Source organism: Homarus americanus, unplaced genomic scaffold (genome assembly GCF_018991925.1).
Source record: "Homarus americanus isolate GMGI-L3 unplaced genomic scaffold, GMGI_Hamer_2.0 scaffold824, whole genome shotgun sequence".
In the NCBI taxonomy this organism is placed as follows: Eukaryota; Metazoa; Arthropoda; class Malacostraca; order Decapoda; family Nephropidae; genus Homarus; species Homarus americanus.
Window position 1 is genome coordinate 1,123,200 of NW_024719328.1, and position 21,385 is coordinate 1,144,584.

Below are 21,385 nucleotides of genomic sequence, written 5' to 3' on the forward strand. Positions count from 1 at the left end.
TACCACAAAAAGCTCTGTCCTGGTACAGTACCTGGGAATCGCCAGCAATTAAGGTTTTCGTAACTTCCTTGTCAGCCTTGTCCCTGACTATGCTAACGTTCAATTCGTCTATTAAGGGACTGAAAGGGTTGGTACACTTAGCTGCTGTTGTCTTATCCTTGGTGGTTTTTTTCACCACCAGTTTGGTCGTCCCCCTCCTCACAACCTTCCATTCGCTTGAGTTTTCATCAGACACGGGCTTTCCTTGTCTGAAAATATTATGTCTGTCTCGCCTCACTCGCCAGCCAAAATGTTCCCCAAACTCACGCAGATGGAATAATATTTTGTACCGAATTTTGTTTCTAAGATATTTTTACCGCCCAAAATTGATCAGCCCTTTCAGGGGCGAATGAACTGTCGTGAATACTGTATTTCGATGGATAAATCATAATTAATATTGTATTTCGATGGATAAATCATAGTTAATACTGTTTTTCGGTGGATAAATCATAGTTAATACTGTTTTTCGGTGGATAAATCATAGTTACTACTGTTTCGGTGGATAAGTCATAGTTAATACTGGTCCCTGTCCCAACCCTTCTTTATTATGAAACCAACCACAGCAAAGGTGAGAATTTGGAGTCTGTAAGATAGCATCCACAAATGCCTGCGCATATAATCCTAAATTTTGTTTCCTGTCCAGAACAACACTATCAACAAGATGAGGCAAACCTTGGCACTCTGAAATATGTCTTTCTCCCCTCCCATCTGGCATCCCTTCCCGGTCTCCACCCTGCCACCCCTACTACCTCCCGCCTCCACTCTCTGCCTCCCACCCCGCCTCCACTCCCCGCCTCCCACCAAAATCTCCACCACACACGTCCCAGAATATAATCCCTTCCTTTAATAAAAAGTTCTATATCAGGAGAAGAAAAAGACGAACACAACATTGGCCAGTGTTTCAGTGTCTAGCTTACATGTTCCCTGTACGGCGTCACAGGAAGAATGAAAATAATGCTCAGTGTTAGTAAACAGAATCACTGAGCCTGGCGTGCAAAGTCATTGATCTGATTGAACTGGCAGAGCTCTTGTGTGTGTGTGTAGTCACCGTGTTAATTCCCGGTGTAAAAAGTGGTGAAGGCGAGCAGCAAACACACGCTTGAAATTTGTTCAGTTCCCAGGTGCCAGAAATAAACAAAATCTCCACAGTTAATTTCAAATTATTCATATAAAAGTGAACTTCATACGAAAGACATTTATCAGTTTCATATTATATAAAGTGGATACACGTTTCAACAATGAACCAAACGAGGAATATTAATCAAGTTACAGCCAGCCAATTATCACTAAATCCTAACAAAATTTCCCCGAATCCTTTACTTATTCCTCAAGTGAAATAATAAACCACCTATCCGTCCCCAACTTGTTTTTCATCCCTTCCACTGCCACTGATAGACTTCCGGTCACCTCCGTCCACAAGGTTGGCTGCTGCTGTGTATATCTTGTTGGAAATATGTAAATACAGCCAATGTTTTATACTTTTCTCCTACAAACAATGGTTCATCATGACTCTTAGCAAAAACATCACTAAATATTTAGTTCTTTTGGATCCCTAATTTTCTCACGGATTTCAGCCTTTATAAGTTAAGGTTTTTTGTACCATGTCTCACACTTATTACCCCATCACACTCCTCACCATGGCTCAACCTCCTCACCATGGCTCACATTCCTCACCATGGCTCACATTCCTCACCATGGCTCACACCTCACCATGGCTCACATTCCTCACCATGGCTCACACACATTCCTCACCATGGCTCACATTCTCACCATGGCTCACACTCCTCACCATGTCTCACCTACCCCATCACACTCCTCACCATGGCTCACACTCCTCACGATGGCTCACACTTCACCATGGCTCACACCCACACCATGGCTCACACTTACTCCCATCACACTCCTCACCATGGCTCACACTTACACCTCACTCACACGCCCCACCATGGCTCACACGCCCACCATGGCTCACACTCCTCACCATGGCTCACATTCTCACCATGGCTCTCACACTCACTCACCATGGCCTCACATCTCACCATGGCTCACATCTCACCATGGCTCACATCTCACCATGGCTCACACCTCACCATGTCTCCACACACTTACACCCCACTCACCATGGCTCACACCTCACGATGGCTCACACTCCTCACCATGGCTCACACCTCACCATGGCTCACACCCCTCACCCCACACCTCACCATGGCTCACACGCCCACCATGGCTCACACTCCCCACGATGGCTCACACCACCATGGCCCACACCTCACCATGGCTCACACACCCCATCACACTCTCACCATGGCTCACACCCCACCATGGCTCACACCTCACCATGGCTCACACTCCCACCATGGCTCACACCTCACCATGGCTCACACTCACCATGGCTCACATCTCACCATGGCTCACACCTCACCATGGCTCACACTTATACCTCATCACACCTCACCATGGCTCACACTCCTCACTATGGCTCACACCTCACCATGGCTCACACTCCTCACCATGGCTCCACCTCACCATGGCTCATACTCCTCACCATGGCTCACACTCCTCACCATGGCTCACACTCCTCACCATGGCTCACACTCCCACCATGGCTCACACTCCTCACCATGGCTCCACTCCCCATGGCTCATACTCCTCACCATGGCTCACACCTCACCATGGCTCACACTCCTCACCATGGCTCACACTTATTACTCACATCCTCACCATGGCTCACACCTCACCATGGCTCCACTCCCACCCATGGCTCACATCTCACCATGGCTCACACCTCACCATGCCTCACACTCCCACACCTCATCACACCTCACCATGGCTCACACTCCCTCACCATGGCTCACACCCCTCACCATGGCTCACACCCCCACCATGGTCTACACCCCCATGGCTCACACCTCACCATGGCTCACACTCCTCACCATGGCTCACACTATTTACCCCATCATACTCCCACCATGGCTCACACTCCTCACCATGGCTCACACTCCTCACCATGGCTCACACGCCTCACCATGGCTCACACTCCTGCCACTATTTACCTCATCATACTCCTCACCATGGCTGCCATGGTAGTACACTGACTCTTGGTAATTTAGTGATTCTTGGTAATAGTGACTTGCAGAGTGACTTATGGTAGTAAAGTGACTGATGGTTTTATAGTGACTTATGGTAGTACAGTGACTTATGGTAGTAAAGTGACTGATGGTTTTAGTGATCTGTTAGTAGAGTGACTTATGGTAGTAAAGTGACTGATGGTTTTATAGTGACTTATGGTAGTACAGTGACTTATGGTAGTAAAGTGACTGATGGTTTTATAGTGACTTATGGTAGTACAGTGACTTATGGTAGTAAAGTGACTGATGGTTTTATAGTGACTTATTGTAGTACAGTGACTTATGGTACTAAAGTGACTGATGGTTTTATAGTGACTTATGGTAGTACAATGACTTATGGTAGTGCAATGACTCATGGTAGTACAGTGTCTTATGGTAGTATAGTGATTTATGATAGTACAGAGGATTATGGTAATACAGTGATTTATGGAAGTACAGTGACTTATGGTAGTAAAGTGTCTGATGGTTTTATAGTGACTTATGGTAGAAGAGTGACTCGTGGTAATATAGTGAATCATGGTTTTATGTTGAATCATGGTAGTACAGTGACTCATGGTAGTAGAGTTCTTATGCAGTACAGTGACTCATGGTAGTAACCTTATGGTAGTACAGTGACTCATGGGAGTAGAATGCCTTATGGTAGTACAGTGACTCATGGTAGTAGAGTGACCTATGTTAGTACAGTGACTCATGGTAGTAGAGTGACCTATGTTAGTACAGTGACTCATGGTAGTAGAGTGCCTTATGGTACTACAGTGACTCAAGGTAGTACAGTTAATCATGGTAATATAGTGACTCATGGTGGTAGTGACTTATGGCAGTAGAGTGACTCATGGTAGTACAATGGCTCACGGCCTTACATTGACTTATGGTAGTACAGTGACTCATGGTAGTACAGTGACTTATTGTCGTGTAGTGACTCATGGTAGTGCAATGACTTATGGTAGTACTGTAACTTACAGTATGGTAGTACAGTGAATTATGGTAGAACAGTGAATTATTGTAGTATAGTGACTTATGGTAGTACAGTGAGTCATGGAAGTGCATTGACTCATGGTAGTACAGTGACTCATGGTAGTAGTAGCCCTTTGCAGTACAATGACTTATGGTAGTTGAGTGACTTAAGGCAGTACAGTGACTTATGGTAGTAGTGTGTGTAAAACCATATTTTTTTTTACACACGAAGCCGGAATCAATGTAGAAATCTTTCAGAAACGAATGACCTCGCCCAGCTTGTCACTGACCTAACACAAATCCCTGACCATCGTGTTGACAGAGTAAATATAAAAGGTTTGTCTCTCACACCCCACCCAAACACTCGTACTATCATTGTGGCTTTTCCGTTTGTTTCTTCTAATCACTGTCTAGTTTGTGTAATTTAAATATTTTTTCTTAATTTAGTCCTCCACCTCCCAGACACACACTACCTACCACCATGAGTGTAGTCTGTCCTCCTCCACCTCCCAGACACACACACTACCTCCCACCATGAGTGTAGTCTGTCCTCCTCCCCCTCCCAGACACACACTACCTCCCACCATGAGTGTAGTCTGTCCTCCTCCCCCTCCCAGACACACACTACCTCCCACCATGAGTGTGGTCTGTCCTCCCTCCCCAGACACACACACCACCTGCCACCATGAGTGTAGTCTGTCCTCCCACCCAGACACACCACTCCCCACCATGAGTGTAGTCTTCCTCCTCCTCCCAGACACACACCACCTCCCACCATGAGTGTAGTCTGTCCCTCCTCCTCCCAGACACACACTACTCCCACCATGAGAGTGTAGTCTGTCCCTCCCTCCCAGACACACACTACCTGCCACCATGAGTGTAGTCTGTCCCTCCACCTCCCAGACACACACACCACCTGCCACCATGAGTGTAGTCTGTCCTCCTCCCCTCCCAGACACACACTACTCCCACCATGAGTGTAGTCTGTCCTCCTCCCCCTCCCAGAACACACACTCACCTGCCACCATGAGTGTAGTCTGTCCTCCTCCCCTCCCAGACACACACTACCTCCCACCATGAGTGTAGTCTGTCCTCCCTCCTCCCAGACACACACTACCTCCCACCATGAGTGTAGTCTTCCTCCTCCTCCCAGACACACACTACCTGCCACCATGAGTGTAGTCTGTCCTCCCTCCACCTCCCAGACACACACTACCTCCCACCATGAGTGTAGTCTTCCTCCTTCCCCCTCCCAGACACACACTACCTGCCACCATGAGGGTCTGTCCTCCTCCACTCCCCACACACACACTACCTGCCACCATGAGTGTAGTCTGTCCTCCTCCACCTCCCAGACACACACTACTCCCCACCATGAGTGTAGTCTGTCCTCCCCCTCCCAGACACACACACTACCTCCCACCATGAGTGTAGTATGTCCTCCTCCCTCCCAGACACACACTACCTGGCACCATGAGTGTAGTCTGTCCTCCTCCCCTCCCAGACACACACTACTCCCACCATGACTGTAGTATGTCCTCCTCCACCTCCCAGACACACACTACCTGGCACCATGAGTGTAGTATGTCCTCCTCCACCCCTCCCAGACACACACACTACCTCCCACCATGAGTGTAATCTGTCCTCCTCCCCTCCCAGACACACACTACCTGGCACCATGAGTGTAGTCTGTCCTCCTCCACCTCCCAGACACACACTAGCTCCCCCCATGAGTGTAGCCTGTCCCCTCCCCCTCCCCAGACACACACTCACCTCCCACTGCAGTGTAGTCTGTCCTCCCTCCCCAGACACACACTACCTGGCACCATGAGTGTAGTCTGTCCTTTCCCTCCCCAGACACACACTACCTCCCACCATGAGTGTAGTCTGTCCTCCTCCCCCTCCCAGACACACACACACTACACTCCACCATGAGTGTAGTCTGTCCTCCCTCCCTCCCAGACACACACGCACTTCCCACCATGAGTGTAGTCTGTCCTCCTCCCTCCCAGACACACACTACTCCCACCATGAGTGTAGTATGTCCCCTCTCCCTCCCAGACACACACACTACCTCCCACCATGAGTGTAGTCTGTCCTCCCTTCTCCCAGACACACACTACCTCCCACCATGAGTGTAGTCTGTCCTCCCTCCCCAGACACACACACACCACCTGGCACCATGAGTGTAGTCTGTCCTCCTCCCCCTCCCACACACTACCTGCCACCATGAGTGTAGTCTGTCCCTCCTCCCTCCCAGACACACACCACTGCCCACATGAGTGTAGTCTGTCCTCCTCCTCCCAGACACACACTGCGTCCCACCATGAGTGTAGTCTGTTCTCCTCCCCGCCCAGACACACACTTCTCCCACCATGAGTGTAGTCTATCCTCCTCCACCCCCCAGACAAACACTACCTGCCACCATGAGTGTAGTATGTCCTCCTCCCCTCCCAGACACACACTACCTCCCACCATGAGTGTAGTCTGTCCTCCTCCCCTCCCAGACACACACTACCTGCCACCATGAGTGTAGTCTGTCCTCCCCCCTCCCAGCACACACACTACCTCCCACCATGAGTGTAGTCTGTCCTCCTCCCTCTCCCCAGACACACACTACCTGCCAGCATGAGTGTAGTCCGTCCTCCTCCCCTCCCAGACACACACTACCTCCCACCATGAGTGTAGTCTGTCCTCCTCCACCTCCCAGACACACACTACCTGTCACCCATGAGTGTAGTCTGTCCTCCCCCTCCCAGACACACACCACCTCCCACCATGAGTGTAGTCTGTCCTCCTCTCCTCCCAGACACACACACTACTCACCACCATGAGTGTAGCTCCCTGTCCTCCTCCCAGACACACCCTACCTACCACCATGAGTGTACTGTCCTCCTCCACCTCCCAGACACACACCACCTCCCACCATGAGTGTAGTCTGTCCTCCTCCCAGACACACACTACCTCCCACCATGAGTGTAGTCTGTCCTCCCCCTCCCAGACACACACACCACTTCCCACCATGAGTGTAGTATGTCCTCCTCCCCCTCCCAGCACACACACTACCTCCCACCATGAGTGTAGTCTGTCCACTCCACCCTCCCCAGACACACACAACCTGCCACCATGAGTGTAGTCTGTCCCCCCCACCCAGACACACACACTACCTCCCACCATGAGTGTAGTCTGTCCTCCTCCACCTCCCAGACACACACCACCACCATGAGTGTAGTCTGTCCTCCTCCCTCCCAGACACACACACTACCTCCCACCCTGAGTGTAGTCTGTCCTCCTCCCTCCCAGACACACACACCTGCCACCATGGTGTAGTATGTCCTCCTCCCCTCCCAGACACACACACTACCTCCCACCATGAGTGTAGTCTCGTCCTCCTCCTCCCACACACCTCCCACCATGAGTGTAGTCTTCTCCCTCCCTCCCAGACACACACTACTCTGCACCATGAGTGTAGTCTGTCCTCCTCCACCTCCCAGAGACACACACTACCTTCCACCATGAGTGTAGTCTTTCCTCCTCCCCCTCCCAGACACACACTACTCTGCCACCATGAGTGTAGTCTGTCCTCCTCCACCTCCCCACACACACACTACCTGCCACCATGAGTGTAGTCTGTCCTCCTCCACTCCCAGACACACACTACCTCCCACCATGAGTGTAGTCTGTCCTCTCCTCCCTCCCAGACACACACACTACCTCCCACCATGAGTGTAGTATGTCCTCCTTCCTCCCAGACACACCACACCTGGCACCATGAGTGTAGTCTGTCCTCCCTCCCTCCCCAGACACACACTACCTCCCACCATGAGTGTAGTCTGTCCACCTCCACCCCCTCCCAGACACACACAACCTGCCACCATGAGTGTAGTCTGTCCTCCTCCCCACCCAGACACACACTACCTCCCACCATGAGTGTAGTCTGTCCTCTCCACCTCCCAGACACACACCTGCCACCATGAGTGTAGTCTGTCCTCCTCCACCTCCCAGACACACACACCTCGCCACCATGAGTGTAGTCTGTCCTCCTCCTCCCAGACACACACACCACCACCACCATGAGTGTAGTCTGTCCTCCTCCCTCCCCAGACACACACTACCTCCCCACCATGAGTGTACTGTCCTCCCCTCCCAGACACACACCACCTGCCACCATGAGTGTAGTCTGTCCCTCCTCCCTCCCAGACACACACTACCTGGCACCATGAGTGTAGTCTGTCCTCCTCCCTCTCCCAGACACACACTACCTGCCACCATGAGTGTAGTCTGTCCCACTCCTTCCCAGACACACACTACCCTCCCACCATGAGTGTAGTATGTCCTCCTCCACCTCCCACACACACCACCTCCCACCATGAGTGTAGTCTGTCCTCCCTCTCCCAGACACACACTACCTGCCACCATGAGTGTAGTCTGTCCTCCTCCCTCTCCCAGACACACACTACCTGCCACCATGAGTGTAGTCTGTCCTCCTCCCCCTCCCAGACACACACTACCTGCCACCATGATAATGTTGACTGTGATGGTTTGATGAGACTTTACTCTAACTTTTGTGTACAATATTTACATAGGACTCACCTCGACATGTAACTCATTCTACCTTCACTAAGAAACTCGGGTCATCTCACTGTCAATGTACAACTGAACTGAAATAAGCCCTCGAGACTGTTCTAATACAACAATTAACTTGTACACAGAACGTAAGTATATCGCACAGTTGGTCACAAAATCCTTATTACTCTCAGTAGAACCAGAAAACAATTTTACCAACTCTCTGCCCTTAACTTGTGTGACTAATGTACCTGTCAGTCTTCCAAATCCTCGCCGTCTATGTTCATGTTTTCTTCGGTCTTAATAATTAATCCGGTCCAGTATTTTGTGTGGCTCGATATATTTTCAGTAATATTATTGGTACAAATCACAAATAAGATAAGCAATAAAATGAATCTCTGAGGAAATCAACTCTAAGCTCTTGTTCCATGCAGCTTACACATTGTTCTATTTGTTTCTCTCATTTCCGCCTTTCAGCCAATAATTAATCCGGTCCAGTATTTTGTCAATGATGTCAACAGCTTAGAGTTCTTAGATTTTCGGGGCCAATAGTATGTGTAAATTTTGACAAAGGGCGCGGAGAAGTCCATGGGCATCAATTGGTAAATCTTGGTTTGCATAGTCAGTCACTGTTTCCAAGAATTTGAGATAAATCTATGTTGTTATGTGTAAAAAACATTGTGTCGAGGAGATATGTTCAGCACAGGAGACTACTAAACTACATATTAATATCAGCATTAACACCTGAAGTCGGATTTAAAGTGGCCCAGGTGGGATAAGTTACCGCTGGAGTCCTTTGATGGGGGTAATCGTACATTCTTATTTTAATGTGTTGTATTAAGATGTGTTCAGCTACACAAGTGATGGCTACATACTGTACACTTCCCTTCCCTCTCCCCCATGAAGAATAAGTGTAAACGGTGGGCAAGTAAGGTGAGATAATTTCATGTTTACGCTAACACGGTGTTACACTATTGTGTTATGCATGGCGTAATGTACATTGGTGCGTTGCGCTGTGCATAGTGAAATATTTTTTAGGCATGTTACCCCAAGTTATGTAAATATAATTAAATATAATTTCGTATCATGATGTGCGAGCAGGGCTGGTATTTGATAAATATAATATTTTCTGTATATATGTAGGTATTTTTGCAGCTTAACGTGGGAGGTGATTAATATTAGTTTTAGGCTTGTAGTTCCCGGGAGTATGGAGCAGGGCTGTCGGAATTTCCGGCTCTTGTTTATCGAACACGCTGATTGGTTCAAATCCGGTACTTCGTCTGTTAATCGGTAAATTGATGACGTAGTTGGTAAGCCGTGACGTCACTGCTCCGACTATAGGAAATATGCTTTTTCATGGCTAAAATACCATATAGAATACACAGAAATAAATTGTGGATGTATTTAAATACCTTACCTACATTTTACTAGCGATATTTTAGCAGAACTAAAGTAATACAAATTACAATTGATAAAATACAAATCTAATGTGATCTCATATAACACTCTGAATGGTGTTTATTGTTCAGAAATTTATAAAACTAATGACAGGAACAATGAAATTCACTGAGTATGAGGATTACTCTAATATAATTACTGTATGTGGGATCTTCGTTATCCCTCACCACACATTCTATTATAGAAAATCGTAATATTACGTCATGGACTCATGTTCTCTCAACCAATCACAACGCGACCAGTTGAACCAATCAGCGTGTTCGGTAAACAAGAGTCGGTAATCCCGTCAGTCACTGGTATGGAGCTATGTCAGTCACTGGTATGGAGCTATGTCAGTCACTGGTATGGAGCTATGTCAGTCACTGGTATGGAGCTATGTCAGTCACTGGTATGGAGCTATGTCAGTCACTGGTATGGAGCTATGTCACTCACTGGTATGGAGCTGTTCAATGCTTTGTTTATTTCTTCACTGCCATTTATCACTTCTCCCCTCCCTGACTTTAAAGGCCCAACTTTGTCCTTGACCTTTGTCCTATATACCTGGAAAAATCCCTTGGGATTTGCCTTGGATTATCTTCCTATTCTGATTTCATAGTCTGTCTTTGCTTTCCTTACATTTTCTTAACATTCCTAGATAGTTCATTATACCTATTTCCGTGCTGCTCCTCTCCTCCCTTTAATTTCTTATAAATTCCTTTATTTATTCCTATGTCATGTTTTTGTTTTCTGGTCATCCACCTTGGCTCATTCTTATTTGACCTAATTTTTCTGTATGGTATATTGTGTTCTTGTGCTTTATGGAGTATACTAGTGAATATATTATCGTCATGATCAATTGTTGTGTCATCTATGACCTCACCCCTTCCTACTGGGGACTGACGTGACTGTTCCCAGGTGACCTCACCTAGGTACCTTCTTAACCCCTGATAATCCGCCAACCGAAAGTTTGGGACTCTGACTATATTGTCATTGTTTTTCGTTTCCCAATTTAGGGTGAACCTGATTTCTCTGTGATCACTGTTACCTAGTTCTTCCCCTACTGTGATATCTCTGATAATATTTTCTTTATTTGTAAATACTAGGTCTAATATATTGTCACCTCTAGTAGGTTCTGAAATTAGTTGCTTAAAAAAATTGTCCTGTACTGCGTCTAGGAAGTCTTCAGATTCATAGTCACTTACAATGTTGTCCCAGTCAATATTTCTGAAGTTGAAATCCCCCATAATGCACAGGTTGTTGTATATTGCTGCCCTACTCATTTCCTGCCATATGGGCTGAGCTGCTTCTTTCCCAGTGCGGGGAGATATGATAGAAGTATTTAAGTGGGTGAAAGGAATCAATAAAGGGGATATAGATAAAGTTCTTATAATATCCGAGCAGGATAGGACTCGGGGCACCGGATTTTAAGTTGGAAAAGTTTAGGTTTAGGAGGGAGATAGGAAGGAACTGGTTTACAAATAGGGTGGTGGACGAGTAGAATAAGCTTAGCAACTTTGTAGTAAATGCTGGAATGCTGGAAAGTTTCAAAAGGAGGCTGGATAGATTCATGGATGGTAGAGAGTGGTAGTAACTCTCGACAGGAGCTGCCATGCACAGCCTGTGCATATACACCTTGGTTTGTATTTCTCTCTCTAGTCTGTACTCACCCCTGAAGATGTGAATTACACGAAAGCGCTTGGGAACTTCGTGTTTTCTTCTTTCCTTGTGGTTATCAGCATATACCTATATATATATATATATATATATATATATATATATATATATATATATATATATAATACCCGTTAAAGTATTGTTGTAACAACCTCACACCCTCTTCTAGGACTCACTGGAGGATGTATCGTCAGCCCATAGGCCCATTATATCAGAGGAGACTCTGAAATAACAGCTTATGAAAACAGAGAGATTAAATATTAAACACAGACCCTTACCTTATCTCTGACTAACAATCTCCTGACAGCTGACAGGTGTTTATTTTAATACCACTGTTCCCATTAAAACTGGTTTAATCAATGCATAGGTTTAAACAATACAACAAGATATATTTAACAACAAGGCCACAAATCAATTTACTCAAAATAATGTTTACTCCACCAAACACAATGCTCTCTCACTACTACAATAATCTTTAGACAATAATGAACATATTACACTTTAGTTAACACCATAATTATCCACCATTGCCCAGATAATAATAGATAAATGTGCACCACACAAGCTGGACCCTCCCATCCTCCACACCCTAGCTACAGAGAGAGAGACAAACCCAAAACAATGTTCCAATACTTTCTTGTTTCATTAACATATAATTTCTAATTCTTCTTATGCTTCACACCTGCTTCTTACAGTCTTTCATAACTGTACAGAAAATAAAAATACATTCCTCAAAGTTTACATCATGAAACATACTATTGTACATAATAATATAAAAATAATCAAGACATTTTATTAGTCTTTACCAGCTTGGAATTTCGATTCTATAGAAACACGGGACACATTAGAAACATAATGCAATGGGTAACTGACACAAATATTGAGGGAAAGGGGAGATGACCGTATCAATATATATATATATATATATATATATATATATATATATATATATATATATATATATATATATATATATATATATATATATATATATATATATATATATATATATACAGGGTGTCCCATAAATTTCCATACATAGGAAAAATAAATTTTATATGAAAATCCATTTTTATTTATATAATATGCTCTACATGACTACCATTCTGTTGAAAACACTCTTCAATGCGTGTCCTCCACTACTGAAGAACACGTTCAAGCACAGCTGGAGTTATGCTTGTAATGGCGTTGGTGATACGTTGTATGGAAACTTATGGGACACCCTGTATATGTGTGTGTGTGTGTGTGTGTGTGTGTGTGTGTGTGTGTGTGTGTCCTTATCCATTTCCCTTTTTTTTAAGATAAAGCTGAAATATGGTAGAGAGATGAGGGTAGCACCCTGAATGGTGGTAAACTATCTCCTATCCCTCCCCTAGGACAGGTCGGCCCCCTTCCTCGACCCTTCACCCGTGGATGTGTCCACTACTTCAAAGAAAGAGAGTTGTTGATAGAGAAGTGCGGATTGGCCTAAGAGATAGTCGAACCCTATCTCATGTTCATTCACCAGACGCAGACGAACACGACTCCCCACCCCCGGGTCGTTCCACAGTTTTAAAGATGTTAGGGAGTGGTCGTGCACTATCTCCTGTATTTCCACCCAGGCAAAGCCACGTACCTCAACCAGTGTTTGTTAACATTGTTTACTCATCTTCCCGAGTGTGGGGTAGTCGCTATGTCGGGACAGCTAGTCTTTATTCACCCGCGTTGAGGCAATACGTTATTGACACAGTTCAGTCCACACTCACGCGTTGCGAGGAACGTGCCGCGCCTCCATGGTTGATCTTCACTTGAGCTGGCTTATAGTTTTACAAGTACTGTAAGCCACTTGCTGGTTTGAGAGGCTCGTTGGACGACCAAGTTTGTGGTAAATTTATTTACGTGTTGAGTTCCTTTTAGTCATAGAAGACTTTTCGTGTTTACATTTGATTAGCAAGAATAAAATATTCGTCATCCTTAAGAGGCTCAGCGTCCCAGCATAGTGTTTAAGGTGAAGTGTCCCAGCATGGTGTTGCTCCAGTGTCCCAGCATGGTGTTGCTCCAGTGTCCCAGCATGGTGTGTTTCAGTGTCCCAGTAAGGTTTTTTTTTTCACTGTCCGAGCATAGTGTTGTATCAGTGTCCTAGCATGGTGTTGTATCAGTGTCCCAGCATAGTGTTTCAGTGTCCCAGCATAGTGTTTCAGTGTCCCAGCATAGTGTTTCAGTGTCCCAGCATAGTGTTTTAGCGTCCCAGCAAAGTGTTTCAGTGTCCCTACATAGTGTTTCAGTGTCCCAGCATAGTGTTTCAGTGTCCCAGCATAGTGTTTTAGCGTCCCAGCAAAGTGTTTCAGTGTCCCTACATAGTGTTTCAGTGTCCATCATAGTGTTTCAGTGTCCCAGCACGGTGTTTCAGTGTCCCAGCACGGTGTTTCAGTGTCCCAGGATGGTGTTTCATTACCCCAGCATGGTGTTTCATGTGTCCATCATAGTGTTTCAGTGTCCCAGCACGGTGTTTCAGTGTCCCAGCACGGTGTTTCAGTGTCCCAGGATGGTGTTTCATTACCCCAGCATGGTGTTTCATGTGTTGTGAATTTTATCGTGACAAGCAACAAGTAACAGGTGGTAGGAAGGCAGATGGTGGTGGTAAGCAGGTGTAACAGGTGACACATTGCAAGTGTCAAGAGGCAGGAGACAGGTGACAGTCGACAAGTGACATATAATAGATGACAAGTGACAGGTGGCAGGCAGATCAAAACAATACTACCTCGAAGGGCCCCTATCACCAGTGTACCGGTATTAGGCAGCTGTAGGTAATAGTCCTCAAATTACGTTATAAAAGTAAGTTTATCCATCACATATGAGATATTGTGGTATTTTCTGCGCTATGTTAATATGTATAAATACTTATTGCCATTAAACTAAAAGTGTATTCAGTAGTTTTTTAGAAGTAATCAGAATTGTAGTTGATTATATAATATTTCATCGTAATCCAAGTCGTATTCAATTAAAATCCTCATGTAATCGCCCTGTGTCAAGACTCCTTAGCCTCCTAACCTCTCAGTGCAGCGAATAACACCTTTTTATGTGTTAATGTCATAATTATTTTATATCTTTTAAACATAATGATTAAGAGCTTCTTAGTACTGTAAACATGTGGGTTAGGTGTGTGGTCCACCCTTAGTATGGGTTAGGTGTGTGGTCCACCCTTAGTATGGGTTAGGTGTGTGGTCCACCCTTAGTATGGGTTAGGTGTGTGGTCCACCCTTAGTGTGGGTTAGGTGTGTGGTCCACCCTTAGTATGGGTTAGGTGTGTGGTCCACCTTGTGTGGTTAGGTGTGTGGTCTACCCTTAGTGGGTTAGGGTGTGTGGTCCACCCTTAGTGTGGGTTAGGTGTGATCCACCCTTAGTATGGGTTAGGTGTGTGGTCCACCCTTAGTGTGGGTTATTGTGTGGTCCACCCTTAGTGTGGGTTGGTGTGTGGTCCCCTTAGTATGGGTTAGGTGTGTGGTCTACCCTTAGTGTGGGTTAGGTGTGTCCACCCTTAGTGTGGGTTATGTGTGTGATCCACCCCATGTAGGGTTAGGTGTGTGGTCCATCCTAGTGTGGGTTATGTGTGTGATCCACCCTAGTATGGGTTAGGTGTGGTCCACCCTTAGTGGGCTAGGTGGTGGTCCACCCTTATGTGGTTATTGTGTGATCCACCCTAGTATGGGTTAGGTGTGTGGTCACCCTGTGTGGGCTAGGTGTGGTCCACCCCTCAGTGTGTGGGTTAGTGTGGGTCCACCCTTGGTGTGGGGTTAGGTGTGTGGTCCACCTTAGTGTGGTTGGGTGTGTGGTCCACCCTAGTATGGGTTAGGTGTGTGGTCCACCCTTAGTGTGGGTTAGGTGTGTGGTCCACCCCTCAGTGTGGGTTGGTGTGTGGTCCACCCTTGGTGTGGGTTAGGTGGTCCACCCTAGTGTGGGTAGGTGTGTGATCCACCCTTGTATGGGTTAGGTGTGGTCCCACCTTAGTGTGGGCTAGGTGTGGTCCACCCTTAGTGTAGGTTATGTGTGATCCACCCTTTATGGGTTAGGTGGGCCCACCCCTGTGTGTGGGCTGGTGTGTGGTCCACCCTTAGTGTGAGTATGTGTGGTCCACCCTAGGTGTGGGTAAGGTGTGTGGTCCACCCTTGTGTGGGTTAGGTGTGGTCCAACCCTTAGTGTGGTTAGGTGTGTGGTCCACCCTTGTGTGGAGTTAGGTGTGTGGTCCACCCTTAGTGTGGGTTAGGTGTGTGGTCCACCCTTAGTGTGGGTTAGGTGTGTGTCCACCTTAGTGTGGGTTAGTGTGGTCCACCTTGAGTGGGTTAGTGTGGTCCACCTTTAGTGTGGTTAGGTGTGTGGTCCACCCTTAGTGTGTTGGGGTGGTCCACCCTAGTATGGGTTGGGTGTGTGGTCCACCCTTAGTGTGGGCTGGGTGTGGTCCACTTAGTGTGGTTAGGTGTGGTCCACCCTTAGTATGGGTTGGGTGTGTGGTCCACCCTTAGTATGGGTTGGGTGTGGTCCACCCTTGTGTGGGCTAGGTGTGTGGGCCACCCTTTTGTGGGTTAGGTGTGTGGTCCACCTTAGTGTGGGCTAGGTGTGTGGTCCACCCTTAGTGTGGGTTAGGTGTGTGGTCCACCCTTGTGTGGGCTAGGTGTGGTCCACCCTTAGTGTGGGTTAGGTGTGTGGTCCACCCTAGTGTGGGCTGGGTGTGTGGTCCACCTTAGTGTGGGGTTAGGTGTGTGGTCCACCCTAATGTGGGTTAGGTGTGTGGTCCACCCTTGGTGTGGGTTAGGTGTGTGGCCCACCCTTAGTGTGGGCTAGGTGTGTGGTCACATGATGTGTGGGCTAGGTGTGTGGCCACCCTTGAGTGTGGAGCTAGGTGTGTGCTCCACCCTTAGTGTGGGCTGAGTGTGTGCTCCACCCTTAGTATGGGCTAGGTGTGTGTGTGTGTAACAGCACCTTTGCTTTATATAAATATTCACCCAAATGAATAACACCATCTTATTCACCGAGTTATTCAACAATGACTCAGTTGTTGACGATTATTCATGGCTGAGCTTGTAACTATCACAGAGGTCGGGTGTAGGTCAGCTGCTGAATCAAAACAGCCAGCTCATTCCCACACTTCGCTCTCTCCTCTCTCACGCTCAGAGGAGGGAACAGATCCTTACCACTTGATCAGGGAAGAGGATGTAACTCGAGTGTTCTCTCAAAGTTGATCCACCCTACAGTAACCAATGAGTTTAAGATCTGACCCAACCAGAGGTCACAATCACAAGGAAACAGTTCTCAGTGCTGCGTGATTAGTCAAACCGGCGTCATGACTGTGTTAACTCAAGAAACTACCCTCCAGCCCGCACTATGCACCTGATCAAACACAGCTGTCTCTCACCCAGATTAGTGTTAATTAGTGACGACATCTGCCGGCCTGACACCGCCAATATAAGGGCCGACAGCTCCTTCCCAGGGACAGACAGGGAGAGACAGAACTAAAAGGTCGGGAGGGGACTTCCCTCCCCACGTCGAGTCCCCAGTTAGCACAGTCTCCCACAGGAGACTGTCCAGCACCCTCCTTGATCACTCTCTTCAGCAGTACTTGCAGACAGATTCCCTAACCGCTGGGCCTCCCTCAGGTCACACATGAGTCATTGTCAGAGCGATCCACAGAGTGAGTTTCTTATGGTGGGAAGTGTATCCATTTCATGTTTGTGTCCGGGAGTCACGTCTAGTAACTTCGATATAATGATGATTTACTTATGAGTTCATGCCATTCAGTTACTAATAAATAGCTGTACTTAGAAGTAGTGTTTAGAAAATTTCCCTTAACAGCATAGTAACAGTTAAACACCTAACGGCCACGCTACCAAACTTTCCTCACTTTACAATTCTATTACTATAAATTCTTACTATATTTCTACTTATGATTACCCTCATTACACTGATCAGTATTAGATCAACACACAAGTACTGTATGATCAGTATTAGATCAACACACAAGTACTGTATGATCAGTATTAGATCAACACACAAGTACTGTATGATCAGTATTAGATCAACACACAAGTAGGTTTGATCAGTATTAGTTCGATAAGGTAGGTAGTAGGCAGCTACCAAACAGGGAGGTACTACCGCCTGGGAAGATATTGGAAGCATAATGTATTGTCTAATGGTAGACCCTGCTGCCATATGGCATCACGAAAATTGTGACCAAGTCCCAGGTTGTTGATCTGACTTTCTGCCTCATTTTCACACAATTCCAGGGTCTCAATTGTTTCTCTTACTCTGACAACACAACATACATATATTGTTTCTCACTCTTGATCTTTTTTTCCTTTTTATATTTATTTATGTATTTTTATTATTATTATTTTTATTGTTATTATTATTATTATTATTATTATTATTATTATTATTATTATTATTATTATTATTATTATTATTATTATTATTATTATTATTATTATTATCATTCAGTGTTGTTATTAGAACTATTGATTTTATTTTATTTCTAATTTTGTTTGTTTTATTAAAAATTTTATTTACTTGGATTTATTATTATTATCGTTATTTTACCATTTTCGCCCTCCAGGCCCCGATGTGGTTCAGTGACCTGTGCCCGGGTGGGCTAATCCCGTTAAAAATAAATAAATAAATAAAAAAATAAAATCTCTCTCCACCTCCTGGACACTTATGAAGGTGATTTACTGAACACTGTATTATGCCTCACCCCGAACAGAAGGACGAGGGTACTTACCTGGGAACGATGCAGAGAGAGTTGTATGGTCCTTTTGCCAATATGATACGAAAATAATAGATCCATAAATCTTTAAAGAAACTGTCGAATAATCCTCTTTCAGAGATGAAGAGGTGGGGGGTGGGGAATTAACGCTTAACGTTTCGTGGAACCTTTTAAGTTGAAGCCGCTTATTGAGGATATAAGTGGGGAAGTATTCCTGGGCGGCCAAGGTGGTTGATAATGTTTTTGTTGTGGAGTTAATGAGTTAATGTTTAAGAAGAAGACATCTTATCCAAAATGTTTAAATATGTTTTTTGGGTGAATGAACTAGAGGTTTTTTGCTTAGGTGTTGAAGCACAGTTGAACATCATAAGAACAACAACAGTCAAAGGTAAATTAGAACTTTGAACATATTTCTTTCACTTCGTATTTTCATAAGGCATAGAAACGTTATCGTCCTGGCAGGGAACAGGAGTATAGGAAGTATAGATCTCCGTGAGTCACATATGAGTTTTAGTCTGTTCACTCGTTGGTTACAACTGAGGCCTAGGGTCGGTTTGTAGCAAGACAACTGGCTTATCGGTTCGCGGACCTGACACCTAGAAGTCACTACAGATCTTCATTATTTAATTAATCGTATTTATACTCCGATATTTTAAGGGATATTAACTGTTCTGTGTTAATCCCTGAGAATTTCCTTACTTGATGAAGCAAAAATTAGCTTGTGAAATGCACTGATGAAATAAATATCTTAATGAAAACACGAACACAAAAAAACACATCAACAACATCCTCCACTTTTTATATCTGGTAATGATTAGCTTCTAATGGCTGAATGGTAAAGCGCTCGCCTCCTGTCCTAATAGTCAGGGGTTCATGAATGAGACATACCCAGGCAACTTAGCAGTATTCAGTATGGGTATCAGGTTTTAATGTTCAGGCTGCCCATACTGGAAGCTCGGATCTACGGCTCCCAGTAACGATTGCGATAATTCAGTTAACCTGTATTATCTTTGTCTTAAGTTTTCTATCAATGTCTTAAATTGCTTTGCTCGACTTACATTATTATGAATAAACCCCCATTAAAGAACTTAACCCATTGCTTCATATGAATACTCGACACATTTATAGTGATAAATCTAAAAAAAATGGGTTAGGTCTTAGTACATTTTTTTTTACTGTTACCCAATAGAAGATTCTAACGTAAGATTTTTGGCTTATGACACATGAGGTTCATTAGCCGCTGATTGTTACCTGATGCGAGTTTGATCAATGTTGTTATGTGTTGCCTCCATGTGCCTCTACAGACACTGAATCACTGAGGAAACAGACAAATTGGGAGTATAAACCGAGAATTTTTCTTGGAGTAAACAACCTAGGTAAACAACTAAGGTAAACAACCCAAGTAGACAAACTAAACAACCAAAGTAAATAACTATGGCAAACAACCTAGGTAGAGAAGAAAGGTAAAAATAAAATACAAAAGATAGATAAACAACTTAAGAAACAACTAAAGTGAACAACTAAGCTTAATAACTAAAGTAAAAAAAATAAACAAAATAACCACGGTAAACAACCAAGCTAAACAAACTAAACAACTGAAGTAAACAATTAAGGTAAACAAAATAAACAACCAATGTAAGCACTCTGAAGGGGAGGACATTGAACATTCCAAGTTTTCCCTATATACTAAAGGTTAATGTGTTCAATTTAAGCAAAAGAATACTTTTATGTCGCACCTGAGGTAGAGTCCGAAGTGTCTTCCTGTTCATCCTAGCAGTTTTCTCGCAACTCTTCTTAGTTTCAATTCCATAAACATTAATTATGAAGATGGTCAGTAGTTTAGTGGGTCTTGGGTGTGGTGATGGTGCAATTAAATTTGAAGGTGATGAGGAAAAGACGGGGCTTTTTTTAGCTGTTCGTTATGGTGTCTTACCCGACCACAAGGCGTGTTGATGAACAGTCCACAAGGTGTGTTGATGATCAGTTTGCAAGGTGTGTTGATGACCAGATCACAAGGTGTGTTGATGACCAGTCCACAAGGTGTGTTGATGACCAGTTCATAAGGTGTGTTGATGACCAGTCAACAGGTGTGTTGATGACCAGTTCACAAGGTGTGTTGATGACCAGTCCACAAGGTGTGTTGATGACCAGTTCATAAGGTGTGTTGATGACCAGTTCACAAGGTGTGTTGATGACCAGTTCACAAGGTGTGTTGATGACCAGTCCACAAGGTGTGTTGATGTGCCCATGGTGTGTTGATAAGTGTCACAAGGTGTGTTGACGACCAGTCACAAGGTGTGTTGACGACCAGTCCATCAGGTGTGTTGATGACCAGTTCACAAGGTGTGTTGACGACCAGTCCATAAGGTGTGTTGACGACCAGTCCACAAGGTGTGTTGATGACCAGTCCACAAGATGTGTCGATGACCAGTTCACAAGGCTGAGTAACTTGACGGTAAAGGAAAGTTGAGGAGAACATTTATACAATCATGACTGTAGTAGTTAGGAAGTGAGAGAAAATTTTAACTCTACTGAGGAGTTTGTCTCACTGTTCCGCCTTTAAGTTTTGAGGAGTTACCTGGTGGAGAGCTGTGCCGCCTCTATCTCCTCCTCCTCCCTGGGATTAGTGGCTCAGTTTGCTGGGAGCTGAATCATAGATGGCCGAGTCAATGTCATGTCGATAACTGTGCCGATTGGTCAGACACGGCCTCTACCTAGCCAATAGGAGTGATGGGGATGTTTGTTGTATCCTTTGGGTTAATGATCCTTCTCGTTGTATGTTACCCGGCATGACTAGACCAGAAATATGGCCTTTTAGGTCAGTTCTTTATTTCTGTATGACATATATTTA

General features: G+C 45.2%; 1 protein-coding gene across 1 annotated transcript; it reads left to right on the forward strand.

Annotated features, from left to right (window-relative positions):
- Positions 1–1,695: 1,695 nt before the first annotated feature.
- LOC121860021 (histidine-rich protein PFHRP-II-like) lies at positions 1,696–19,511 on the forward strand. Its single transcript, XM_042357035.1, has 2 exons — positions 1,696–2,816; positions 19,472–19,511. The coding sequence occupies exons 1-2, from the start codon at positions 1,696–1,698 to the stop codon at positions 19,509–19,511; spliced, it is 1,161 nt and encodes a 386-aa protein (XP_042212969.1).
- The last annotated feature ends 1,874 nt before the right edge of the window (positions 19,512–21,385 follow it).

Bases quoted from the DNA above. Each gene is read 5' to 3' on its own strand.
- LOC121860021 (XM_042357035.1), top strand. From the start codon at position 1,696: ATGGCTCACATTCCTCACCATGGCTCACATTCCTCACCATGGCTCACA. The intron at 2,817-19,471 runs GCTCACACCTCA...TTTAATGTTCAG, and splicing joins ATGGCTCACATCTCACCATG to GCTGCCCATACTGGAAGCTC.